Genomic DNA, 13,359 nt, shown 5'->3' with positions numbered 1-13,359 from the left:
AGCAGGAGCAGGACTGTTGTTGTGATGCTAGCTGTCAACCTTAGCAATTTAGCCAACAGTTCAAACAGCTCCTACACTAGCTCGTTTTTCAAACACGTATTATGCCTAAGCGATCTTTGTAATCGGGGCTTTGTAAAAAAAAAAAACTTTGAATCATTTTGATAAAGAGGACGATGGTCGGTGATCTATTGATCACATTTAAATGTAGCTAGGACATTTTTCTCAGTGCGACAAAGAAATGAGGCGGCCATGTTGTTACGTAAAGACGACCTTATATATAACAAGTTCCCTCATTGGATACTTATGTCTGTATTCTCCAATCAGAACGCAGCATACTGTTGTCCTGTCTTTTCTTAGGGGCGGTTGCGTAAACAAGTAGGCTGTGTTCGGAATGGCATACTAGCATACTACTCATACTAGATATGACGTAGATTTTGAGTATGCAGTGCGTTCACACTGTAGATTATGTGAAATGTGAGTATGCAAGAAATGTATACCGGTACTAGATTTTCGGTCGGCTGGTATTGGCATACTTATTATGAATTGAGTAGGCAGTATGCAGTATATACTAATTGAGTATGCTAGTATGCAGTATGCTAGTATGCAGTATGCAGTAAGCTAGTATGCAGTATGCAGTAAGCTAGTATGCTAGTATGCTAGTATGCAGTATGCAGTAAGCTAGTATGCTAGTATGCAGTATGCTAGTATGCAGTAAGCTAGTATGCAGTATGCTAGTATGCAGTACGCTAGTATGCAGTATGCTAGTATGCAGTATGCTAGTATGCAGTAAGCTAGTATGCAGTATGCTAGTATGCAGTAAGCTAGTATGCAGTATGCTAGTATGCAGTATGCTAGTATGCCATTTCGAACACAGCCGTACTCTTGAACATGCGTTGGCAGGTCACAGGCTAGGCGGTGAAGATTACGAATCCCATAGCTCTCATATTCATATTCATATTCTCAACATGAGTAGGTTCACGGGTCTGTTACGGCGGACCTTTGGGATAATGAAAGAACACGTGGGCACCGATACTTTGGGAAATAAGTACTACTCCGTTCCTGAGCAAAAGACTTGGACAGGTAATATAAGTGCATGTTAGCTAGCTTAGCTACCTGATCCCTTCCAGACACTTTGACCTAGCTAAGCTGTCCCCTAAACCTTACTGTCATTTGTCATTCGTTATGTTCGTTTTTGTGACTGCTGAACTTGATCAACTCCTGGATATCCAAGAATGTGCTGTTAATTATGTCCATAAAGACAGAGAACTGTCTCAGATTGTGTTCCAGACAGTGTGTGAATTGATAACTGTGTCGATTGTTATTTTCCATCAAGATGATCATATTTGAATGATTGTTTGACACTGATGTCGTTACCACAGCTGGCTAAATGTTGCCTAGCTAGCTCTAATTCGTCTATACTTTTGTTTTGGTTTTGCTAGTGGTGAGTGTAGTACGGTAGACCTACCACTAGATGGAGTGCGTGCAGTTGTTTTGTTACACAGCATCACTAACAAGCTGGCCTTTTCTCAGTCTCCTGTCTCAAGTCTGTTAATACAATTCTATAATAATACAAAGCTCACAGGAATGCATTTTATTTATAAAGAAAATAAGCCAACAAGCACACAAACAATTAAGAATTCCTCCATTGAAACACTTCACATTCAGAAGGAGGTCATAGCAGCAGCAGTAATGCATAAGCCAAGCTTCAGATCTGTGTCACCAGACTAATCCATGGTGAGTAGTCACTAGGTGCATCATACATATGTCTCTGGCTGTTATCAGGCAGGGCCAAGGACAAGCTCTGTGCCCCAGTAGACTGAAATAGCCTCTTTACCTTGTCTCTTCTCCTTCGTGAATGACAATTGGCGAAGGAGGCTTGATAGTTGGTGTAATAAACTCAACCTTCAAGAAGAAGCGAATGTGCGATACACTGATATACAATGTATATCAGCACAATAGGGTGCTTAGTACAAGCTGGCAAGTCCTAATGTGAAGCTGAAAGCTGCTTATGGGAACACAAGTACAGCACAGTTCAAGTAGTTACTTTTCTAAATGCTGCACCGTAATGGATATTTATTTGATTATTATTAGCCTATTTGAGAGAATATTTATTTTGATTTACCGTGACATAACAACCGAGGTATGTACTGAACCAAGATGTTTGTACCGTTACACCCCTACTATTAAGACTGAATGCAACAAAAAAGACTACTAGGAAGGGAACCTACAACTAGGCCTATAGGGAGACACACAATCCCAGGTTTTCCGAAATAACCACTTTTCTCTGGGTGATCAACGGCAGTCGTCCCATACTATAGGGCAGAGGTGAGGGCTCATAGGTCAAAAAAGGCTTACAATTCTGCCCTTGACATGGTGCTGGTAGTTAACCTGCCATACAATGATAGGCCTAGTACTTGTACAATACAAAATACAATGATAGGCATAGTACTGCAGAATGATAAAGAGACAGATCTAGCCTAATTGCGCCTGGGTAAGGTGGGTTGACTGAATCCAAGCCTGTTTTCGCTTTTGTTTTCAAATCTGTGTTATGTTAATTAATGTGGCTTAATTTCATCTCCCACTCTGGCCTAGGACTTTTGAGGAAATGCGCTACCGTAACATTGGCTTAGCCTACACCTTCAATTGAGTGCTGATCTCAAGCTTTAGACTAGGCTAGTGGTTGTCGTGCAGTATGGTTGTGTCTTCTAGTTAATTCTCTATCAAATCTCTTTGACTGAACTTGACTTTTCTCTTAAGCGGTTTGGTAGTAAACCTTTGCTCACTTCGTATTCATTATTCATCGATAGGGCTGATTCTAAGGCCTTTGGAAGACAGGCTACTCCAACAAGACATCACAGAGGGCCACGTTCAGCTAACACAATAGATGTTTATTTCCAACACATTTTATGAAGGCTTATATTAGAGAGAGGTCGATATATTTACTAAAGCAAGCATGGAGAGGATGGTTTCCATCTGATACTGTCTCTCCTCTGTCATACACCTACTTGCACTCTTCTCTCACTCTCTCCCACTCCAACCTTGTGGAAATAAAGCAGATGTATTATTCATTCCATATGTCTTGCTAAAGCGAGCTCTTTTTGATCTTAAACTGATAGGCCAAGCGTGGGCCCCAGGCCTGTGGCTCAGACTGCAGGGCTCTTCACAGCAGCAAAAGTGGAGGATAAAAGAGGAGAGGACCTCTCTTTCTATCTTTTATCTCTCTCTATTTCTCTCTCTCTCTTTCTCTCTCTCTCTCTTTCTCTTTCTCCATCTTCTCAGTGCAATCCAAGGTTAAGACAGGCAATGTTTTTTGGATTGTTTTCACCATTTCTACTCTGTCTCCCCCCCCCCCCCCTCTCGTTCTTTCTCATTCTTCCCCCCCCAGCCCCTCCCTCCCTCCTTCATCTCCTCTCCTCGAGCATTTAGTTTTTTTTTATGCCAGTCCAGCACAACGCTGTAAAATATCAGAGTGGTTTTGTAGCTGTGTGAAAGGCTAGGGGCCAGCAGCATGTTCTCTCTCTGCTCAGTTGAGCTGGTGGGGGGGCTCCTCAGCCAACTTCTTAGTCTCAGTCTTTGTCAAGGCAAAAAGCACAAAATGGCAACCATGCCAGCAGAAATCAATCTATCAATATGGCTATTTAGGCTAAATTGTAGTAGCCTATAGGACTCCTCCTGCTTCCTACTAAAACAGATGAATATGGAACCTCTCCATATGCTGCCCAGCCCAACGCACGGCATGGGGCGCATGTCACGCTGCCCGGATGAAAGCAAGGCATTCTGGGTGATGGGCCCATTTGTCTTAATGGCAGGCCCGGCCGCAGCTTTGACGCCTCTCCTCCCTTTTATTTAGCAAAGAGAGGAGAGCTGACATTATCGGACACTGCAGGCACATTTGAAAATAATTGCCTGTATATGATTGCTGTTTTTTTTCCCCCCTCGCCTCTTTGAGGAGGTGTAGTCTTTGTCTTGGAATGAATTGCTGCTCAATACAGGACAGGGGAAAGGCAGCTTCCTTTCATGTCATGGTGAAAAGGATATATTTATAGCGCTATTCACTTAAGCGCTGTGTGCCATGCAGTTTTAATCTATTGGTCCTTTGCTGTATGGAGAATCTCAGGAATTCCAAGGTTTTGCAGCTAGGTGTGCCTCACGCTGGGAGGAGAGAAAGGCAGCATTGACTTGTCGTCCTATCACTATCCTCCTCCTTCTTTGTCCATTATTTATTTGATTCTCAAGCTCTGTCCTGTGAAGTGAAAACTGAAAAGGGCCTTGGTTCTGCCTTTTCAGGACGGTGGAGTGGGAGGGAAGGTGCGTGCGCGTGCGTGTGCACATGCTCAAGTGTGTGTGTGTGTTTTCGCGAAGGAGAGATGGAGATTGTGAATTCTCAACACTTCATGCCACAGCACACTTAACACAACAACAGATGGCTCTGTGTCATCAGAGCGTTAATTCAAGCCGCACATTTTCCAAGGGAGAAGTCGCAGCCGAGAGAGACTGGGGTCCAAATGGCTGTTTATTCTGCCACAAGTCCTCCCTAGGGTGAGATGAAGGAAGATCTAGTCTCCTCTTCACCGCCAACAGTGTGTTTATCATGGAGGGCTCTGGCCTTAGATGGGTACATTAAATCATGTTAATCGATTAGCAGCTTTGCCATGCATGGGGTTTAAATGAAGGTTGTTTACTTGCGTACCCATCATGCAAATATGCCAAATCGGTCTAGGTAGCTCATCCTCTTACTAGCGAGGGGCTGCGATACAATATCATCGACTCTCATGGTATTTGGAGCATATCACAATATTGACAATAACGACATGATTGACAAGACAAAGCTACATCATGCCAGTTTGAGTGTGTGGCTTATAGTAGAGATGTAGTCTACTGTTACTGCTGCCCTACGCTACCCTACACTACCCTACCCTAGATCTGGGAGACAGGAAGAGGAAGATTACTCCACGGAAGAGGACCAAGGAAGGGGGGAAAGAAGAATGTTCTAGCAGCTCACTCCTCCTAGCCGACACTTTAGGTTGACATGTTTATTTTGATCAGGTATTCCTCTCTGTAATCCCTAACTCTAGGAAGGGAGAGGTGGACAGAAATGTGAAGAGACAAAACTATTAAGAGTCGGTTAAATCCAGTTTGGGGATTCGCTGCATGGTGCACTGCTTTCTCACTGGTCAGATGGCGGGGAGGGTTTGACACCTTGTCTCTGTCTGTTAGCAACCCAGCAGGGCAGACAGACTTCACCTGAACCCTGCCTCTGCTGATTGAATTCAAACTATTGTCAGCAAGCAGAGAGAGAGAGAGAGAGAGAGAGAGAGATCAGACAGACAGAAAGAGAGAGGGAGAGAGGGAGAGGGGGGATACTGACCAAGAAAGGATGAAATAAGAAAATGGTGTGAGAGGGAGGGAGAGAGAGAAAGGTACTGACAGAGAAAGGGTGGGTGAAATTATAGTGTGGGGGAGAGGGAGTGAACATGAGAGAGGTGTGGTGGTAGGAGGGAAAGGGAGGGGGTAGGTACAGCTCGGTGCATGGACATCATTGTGTGTGTGTGTGTGTGTGTGTGTGTGTGTGTGTGTGTGTGTGTGATTTTTTCAGAACTTAAAGAAGAGATGATTATTCATCTGGACTATTACCTGCATAAGTATGAAGAATGAATTCAATAAAGAATACCAACCATAGAATAAGAACACATGGGCTAACTCTGTGAATAGTGCTTTGGTGGAATAGCTTTGCCTAAACTGTTCTATCCCTCAACTGCCAACTGATGCAGAAGCACAGCTGGCCATTTCCCTCTAAACCTCATCATCCCAACATCAGGGGCTAACAGGTAACCATGGTTACGCCCCCTGCGCCCCCCCCCGCCCATCACCTTTCAAGGAGGAAATTGAGACGCGTGTGTGTGCATGTGCACTGTGCACGTGTACACGCTCAGATACCCAGCACCAGCGTATCACTGTTGTTTATCAGATCATTCTATCTTCATAAAACGGTCTAGTCTCCTCTCCACAGCTAAAGGACAGGGACTGGAGGTGAGCATAGACGGTCTGCTAGTAGTTAGCCCAGCTACAGCCCAATAGCCATATCTGTTTGACCCAGGGGGAAATGGGTGGGGTAGACATCGGAGGACAGGCTTATTATTGCATGGAATGGAATGACGAATGGTATCAAACGTGTGCTTGATCCTTGATGAGGCCTTTCACCCTATTGTGCTGATATGATCTGATCTGCATTGTACTACTACTATGCTGGCCAGGATATAGGCCTAGGCCTAGTTCACGTTGTCATTTTCAGCACCTGTTCCAACCACTAGGCTATGATGCGTAAGCAGACTAGCACCAGCCTACTGCTCAGCTCGGTTTGGCTCTGATGTGTGATGTGAAGGGTTTGTAGTGAGGGTCGATAATAGAAAACCTGCCTATCTATGTGGTGTATGGATACAGACTTGACAGCCTTTTCAATAGACTGTGATTGTTCGAGTGGTCTGGCTTATGTCAAGGTGGGTCCATTCTCTCTGTCTCTTGGAGTGAGAGCTTGTTGAATGTGTTGTTGTTGTTGTTGTTGTTGTTGTTGTTGTTGTTGTTGCTGATGAAGACACAATCAGGAGGACAGTACAGTGTGGCTGCCTCTGTTGTCATCATGCTAACCCACTAGGCTAGCGATGGACCACAGGAGAACCGTGGCCTCTACATCAGACCAGAGGAGGCGGACAGAGCTGCTCCTTTTTACATTGGTCAGTGGGTTTTTAAATCACTGTCACTGACATGGGTGGATGGGGGGTGGGTTGATATTCAGGTAGATGGATAGATAGATAAATCAGTAAATTACATTTCACAATGTTGGTCGTCCCCGGTGGAGCTCACCTGGGACTTGTGCGTGTGTGTGTGTGTGTGCACGCGTGCGCGTGTCCGTGCGTGTGTGGAGTGTTGAAGCAGGTGATGGAGTTTAACAGGATCTGTTCAGGGTTCAAAGAGCATCCTTCAGAGCACATCATCCCAGTGAAAAGGGAAGGGGGGGGCGGGGGGGGGTGGCCTACCCAGCTTGCATTCTGATTGGCTCCTGCTCTGGCTGCCACGGCAACCCCTCATCCATCCATCCGTCCTCCTCCCCTCCCCTCCCCCCGTTCTCATCACCGAGCCTCACAGATGAATCGCGCTCAGACAGGTGAGATGGCTCATGAATATGGATGAGGTGGGATTTCATTTGCCTGCCTGTAGCCCCTCCCCCTCTCCTCTCCTCTGGTACGCTGTGCTGCGTTTGTCCTTCATGGTGAGTAGCAGTGTCCTCGCTCCTCGGATCCCTCAGGTTAATCTGTGTGTGTGTGTGTGTGTGTGTGTGTGGTGTGTGTGTGTCTGTGTGTGTGTGTCTGTGTGTGTCTGTGTGTGTGTGTGTGTGTGTGTGTGCGTGCCACGCCTGACTGTGCCCCCCTGGTGAGCGAGAGGAGGGCGGATCTGTCATGAGGGTCCCACTGAGAGAAAGAGAAAAGCTCTCCTCAGCCCCTCCTCTCTCTCTCACACACACCCTCCTACCCCCAGCTCTGACAGAGGCAACAGACGGAGGCAGGGGAGTTACGGGTGGGCGGGGGGTCTTCTCTGAACTGTGAGGTAGAAAAGAATACCCCAAATCTGACTGACTCAAAGCTCCCTGAACTCGTGCTGTACAGTAAGCCAGGATATTGCAGGCTGTATTGAGATTGACAGACAGATGTGTATCCTCTGTGCATTGCATAGATGGAGGATACTGTTTTAAATACAGTAATATGCGGTCAAATGCTAACCGGTTAGAAAGCTTCTTTTTTTTTTGTATCCTTTTGAAGCTACGCAATTGAAATGTACCGTAGTGTGTACTGGTTTGTCAATACTGTGCTCAATTGTTGTGAACACAGAGACCGGGAGAGAGGGGCGGGGGGGTGTACCCCCTCCCTAGGTGGAAGAAATGGGCTTGTTTCATAAATATATGTACATATTTGTTATTCAAATCCAAGGATAAAAGCTGTGTTGGAAGGATTTAGTCATGGCTGCACTGCTAAAGTAGCAGAGAGAGAGAGAGAGAGATGCGAGCGTCTTCTTTCTATGCTTATTAGTTAAGCATTAGCTATGTATAGTGCTTTTTCGGGGACCGTAGCATAATTCTATCCACCACCACCCACATCCCTCAGTGCAGATGGGGATCTGTTTATAATTAGCCTACCTGTTATTAATGTGTTTGTTGCTATTGCCTAGAGACCGCGGTCTTTTGTTTGCTGATTCTGTTTTCATTTTGGGTCCTATGGGGTTTCCCGTGGAGCTGTTCTCAACCGAATGGTATAGGCATGGTGTGTATGTAAACAAATACAACATTTAGGCCTGTAGAAAATGTTTACTCATTAAGGGAAAGCAACTGATAAGGTTTGGCTTAGTTAACTTAAAATATGGTCCATAGGAACTGCCAAACCTGCACGATACAGTATAGTAGCCTCATTAACTCTAAAGAGCTAAAGCAGAGATATAGTAGCCTAATTAGCTGACCTGATTACTAGCCTATATGTTGGATGAGCTACCGTATATAGGCTACTCCCAGGATTTCTGCCACACTGCCATTACGGTAATCTATCCGCATGTCATAGCTATCGGTCATTACTGCGCTGACGTTAAGGCCATCAGTCTCTCCTCTGTCTGGACAGTCTGGCTCCATGTGTCTCCATGTCCAGTCAGTCATCCCCATGCATCATCTTTCTCTTGTTTCCGTAGGCGTAGGCTATTCATTGGCGTGTGGACGTCTAGACCCACACACGCACGCTCCCACACGCACAGGGGAATGTAGCCCGACGTGATGTGTCAGTATGGCTAGAGAGCAATCGTCATTAGTGAGCATTTTGGTACCCTATACTAAACGTACCCCCCCCTCTCTCTCTTTCTAACCAACATTCCTCCCTCCCTCCATCCATCGCCATGTCACTGTGCCTGCTCAACTTGTTTAATCAGCAGATTCTATCAAAATAATTGGCGGTGACAGTGGCCTTGCTGTTAGCCTAGCGCTGTAGACAGAGACCAGGGGAGAGGAAGAGTGTTTAATATTCCATGCAGCTCATCTCTCTCGCGCTCGCTCTCTCTCTGTCTCTCTCTCTCTCTCTCGTTCCCTGTGATATCTGACCTCTTTTGTCTCCTGGATGGCTTGACGTTGATTCAGAGGGCATTGTTAGGCAGAGGGCTGGGATTGGTGGAGCTTGTTGGTGATGGGGGCTGTGATTGGTGGGCTAGGGGGGGCTAATTTACATAAAGGCTTAGCCCAGATTTGGACACACTCACAGAGAGATCTGAGGAGGAGGGCCCGAGGGCCACGAGGTAATCATCCATGGGCTGTCAGAACACTGTCATCCCCCCTCTCCTCGTGTGTGTGTATGTGTGTTCCTGCATTGATGTTTTAAACATAATCCCCCCCATCCTTCTTTCTTTCTCTCTCATTTGTTTCATAGGAAGGATTGTTCGGGCCAAACGGATGGTGGTGGCGTCCAACCCTACAGAGTTTGAGTATATGGAAGGCAACATACCCTCTGAATGGGATGGTAATGTGGTTTACATGATTGTCAATCAATAGCAGTGTTAGCATCCGTCAAGAGATAAACAAACACTTACAACTCCATGGTATTTACAGTATGTACCTCTAACGGTTAACCCATTGTTTCTCATATTGCAAGCTTAGGTTTCAGAACATTTTTCATGAACCTATCACGCTCTGCCAATGTTATACAACAACGGAAGAAAAGAAAAAAAACTGCTTCGCTTTTTTCTACCAGGCAGGGTTTTTTTTTTTTTACCTTCAGCTTGCTTTATCCACCTAAAACCCTCATCCTCCTCTCTTCTCCCCCATCACTCATGCATTTTCATCGGGATGCAAATAACAGAGGAATAAAAGAAGCCCAGTGTCCCTGTATGCAGGAGGAAGATCTGGGAAATATCTCTCTCTCTCTCTCTCTCTCTCTCTCTCTCTCTCTCTCTCTCTCTCTCTCTCTCTCTCTCTCTCTCTCTCTCTCTCTCTCTCTCTCTCGACTGTAACAGCCTGCTCTGCCAAAATAGAGCTCCTAAAAAAGATCAGAAGAGCAAGAGATGCAGAGAAAGAGAAAGAGAGAGAGAGAGAGAGAGTGTGTGAGTGTAGGTTTATCTCAGGATCAGAGGAGAAGAGATCCGCAGTCTCTCGCTGGCGTCATGCTAGGGTTTAGATGCAGTTCACTACTCTCACGGCTCCCACTGAAACCTCTGTAGGGTACTGGGTAGCTACCATTACACTTACAGTCCCTACCAAGCACGATGCAAAGAATTGTATCACTACACCTTGACAATACGACTGTTGTCTTTGTTTGTGCAGTGGGTGTACGGGTGTTCTAACTCGTGCTTCTCTCTCTCTCTTCCTCCTTCAGCTTGGATCCGAGGCAGACGGAAGGTGCCCCCCTCCATCGAGGTGCGTATGCGTCCCCCTGCCGGGTGTTTGGAGGGGCTCTAGGGGACTGGGTACAAGGTGTGTGGGCGGGGGGGGGAGAGACAAGCTCAGAGAAATGCTTTGATTCTGTTTCTCTCAGTTTTCCAACAGAGCAAGGTGCTTTTTAGGGGACAGGTGTTTAAAAATATACTCCAGCTTCAAGTGTGAAGATGGTGTTGGTGAACATTCTGGAGATAGTCACAGAACACGGCTTCCTGCTACCCTCGTCCTAGTGTAGGCTACTTCCTCTTTTCTTTTCTTTCCTACGTGCCGTAGACGGGATGCACCTCAGATGCTTTTCATCAGGTGTGTGTTCTGTTGAGGAATGGTCATGAGATGATTTGCTCTGTGAAATGTAGGCTATGGGAAAGCCCCTTGGAAGGCAAATACCCAACCCCCCCCCCCACACACACACACACTCTCCATGCCACTGACCAAGGCTAGCTACCTCAGCATTGCCAGGACATTCTATTCCAATTTTCTGCCTCCTGTCTGCCCAGTCGCAGCCGTCCGCAGCTGGACTGTAATGGTGCAGCCAAAACATCTCCCCCAGCACATTATGTTTCCCGTCTCGTCCTCGTCCAAGTTAACAGAAATTGATTGGATTAAATCCTGTCATTAACACACTGCCTCCCTCCATCCCCCCAAAGCAGTGCTTTTTGGCAACTGGTCTTCCTCTCTCCTTTCCCAGTCCCTTGAATTTTGCCAACAACACAACAGCAATAGGCCTGGGCTTCGCTAGGCTCTCTGTGCCAAGGACAGGCTAACACCACTGGACCTTCGCTTTAGCTTTTGGCTTGCCACTGGGGTCAGGAATCGTGTTTGAACACTTTGGATGAGTTAGGATGACTTGATGTACTTTGGTCCTTTTATAGGACCGACGTGCTGCCCAATTTAAATAATTGAAAGACAATCTAACCGTGTGTGTGTGTGTGCGCGCATGCGTGTCCGTCTCTACACAGGAGCTGGTGAAGAACGAGCTCTACAGGCAGCAAATCAAAGGCAAGGCCAAGGAGCTGGATGACAGGGAGCTGGCACTGCAGGCTAAAGAGTACATCGAGGGCCTGGTAGCTCGCCCAGCCCAGACCCTGGTCAAAGGTCACGCTTCCGCCCCCAGCTTCGGCAAGGAGGAGACCAGCACAGAGCCCGTCAGCACCGCCAACACCTTCCAGCCTGGATCCTGGGCGCCCGCAGCCAGGAAATAGACACCCATACTACAGCCATATCTACAGTATACAATTACTATGGGGTTAAAGTAGAGATTATCAGCTTCAATTCAATGTTGTTATCATTCATATTGTTTTCACAATTTAGAAATGACTTTCGATATATCGTCCCCCTATTTTAGGAGACGATATGGATGGCTTGACAGGTGTTTCTGGTTAGATGTGTTCCGTTGAACATCATTTGTGAGGTCTGGAAAAAGGTATTGTAGACAGACAAGACTAATATTATCATGTGCAAGAGTGATTGGAAGAGGAATATTTTGAGGTAGCCCCACCCCTACTTTTGGACAGACCCTTAGCCACTCCCCTCCTGGTAAAGGGAACTTGAGGCTCATGAACTGAAATGGGTGGGTTAGATTTGTAATGATACAGGAATAAATGTGAGCTTTGTTTTTTAAAAGATCATATGGTGTTGTATTAGGGAGTTGTTGACATACACTGCATTGTATTTGATGAGTTGGGAAGCCTCATTTGCCCTGATATCTACTCCTAGACCTGCTATCTTTGTAAATAAGAATGTATTATTTAATATAACACATATATTATAATTGTGCTCTTGATAATGATGGTTATACTATGAAGAGAATATGATGTGGATTGCAAATTAAACTCAGCTAGGTTTGAGCAAACTTGGGTATGATGCAATTGCTGTGAAATAAATATGTTTAGTGTGACAGTGACATTTCTGTATGGCTTCACATATTTGGTATATTTTTCTCCCAACACTCACACAAAGCTGACACTACCAAAACATACAAGTCTTATGTTACTCAAAAAAGAAATCATTGTGAAGATTGTGAAAGATATGGGATGTAGTCAGTGAGATGAAACATTTAGAATGTTTGCAGATAGAAATATACATTCATCAAGCTGTCATCACTCCCACACATACTACAGTGGCAATAAAAAGTAAGTGAACCCTTTGGAATTACCTGCATTTATGTATACATTCGTACATCATTCAAACATTCACAGTGTAGGTTGGAAAAAGTATGAACCCCTAGTATTTTTGATTTGCATAAAAAAGGGTGGAAAGGGTTAAAAAGTAGTTTAGATATTCATCAGTCCACAGTTGGACACATTCGTCTAGAAATCAAGACGATTTAGTACTGAGGCTACTCACTAGAAGTGGGCGCCCAGCCAAGATGACTCCAAAGACACTGCAGAATGCTCAATTAGGTTTAAAAAAATGACCCTAGAGTAACAGCTAAAGGCTTGAAGGAATCATTGGAACTGGCTAACATCTCTGTTCATGAGTACCACACGTAAAACATTGAGCTGCTGCTCTCCAAAAAAAACACTGCTGCACGCCTGAAGTTTGCCAAAGCACTCCACAATGCATTAAACTAAGGTTGAATTGTTCGCGAAGAACACACAGCACTACGAAAGGCGTAAAAAGGGCACCGCATACCAACATGTAAACATCATCCCAACAGTGAAGTACCGTGGAGAGAGCATCATGATTTGGGGCTGCCTTGCCTTGTCCGGGGCCTGGACAGCTTGCCATCATCCAGGAGAAAATTCATTGGTTCACCCTGGTTCATCAAGGTATCCTATAGGACAACGTCAGGGTGGCTGTCTGCCAGCTGAAGCGCAGTAGAAGTTTGATGATGCAGCAGGACAATGACCCTAAATATCTACAATATCTATGTAAATCTACAACAGAAAATCCACCTTTTG

At 45.5% G+C, this 13,359-nt stretch overlaps 1 protein-coding gene across 1 annotated transcript; it reads left to right on the top strand.

Moving 5' to 3' along the window:
* Positions 1-910: 910 nt before the first annotated feature.
* Positions 911-12,288, top strand: ndufaf2 (NADH:ubiquinone oxidoreductase complex assembly factor 2). The gene is made up of 4 exons (XM_080530622.1): positions 911-1,080; positions 9,453-9,542; positions 10,395-10,435; positions 11,416-12,288. The coding sequence occupies exons 1-4, from the start codon at positions 966-968 to the stop codon at positions 11,656-11,658; spliced, it is 489 nt and encodes a 162-aa protein (XP_080386748.1). The 5' UTR covers positions 911-965; the 3' UTR covers positions 11,659-12,288.
* Positions 12,289-13,359: the final 1,071 nt, after the last annotated feature.

Source organism: Nansenia antarctica (genome assembly GCF_963989245.1).
Source record: "Nansenia antarctica genome assembly, chromosome: 5".
NCBI lineage: Eukaryota > Metazoa > Chordata > Actinopteri > Argentiniformes > Microstomatidae > Nansenia > Nansenia antarctica.
This window is presented reverse-complemented; position numbering and strand designations above follow the sequence as displayed.

Excerpts from the sequence above, each read along its gene's own strand:
- ndufaf2 (XM_080530622.1), top strand. The coding sequence starts at position 966 with ATGAGTAGGTTCACGGGTCTGTTACGGCGGACCTTTGGGATAATGAAA. Across the intron at positions 1,081-9,452 it reads TGAGCAAAAGACTTGGACAG|GAAGGATTGTTCGGGCCAAA; the intron begins GTAATATAAGTG and ends TTTGTTTCATAG. Across the intron at positions 9,543-10,394 it reads CATACCCTCTGAATGGGATG|CTTGGATCCGAGGCAGACGG; the intron begins GTAATGTGGTTT and ends TTCCTCCTTCAG.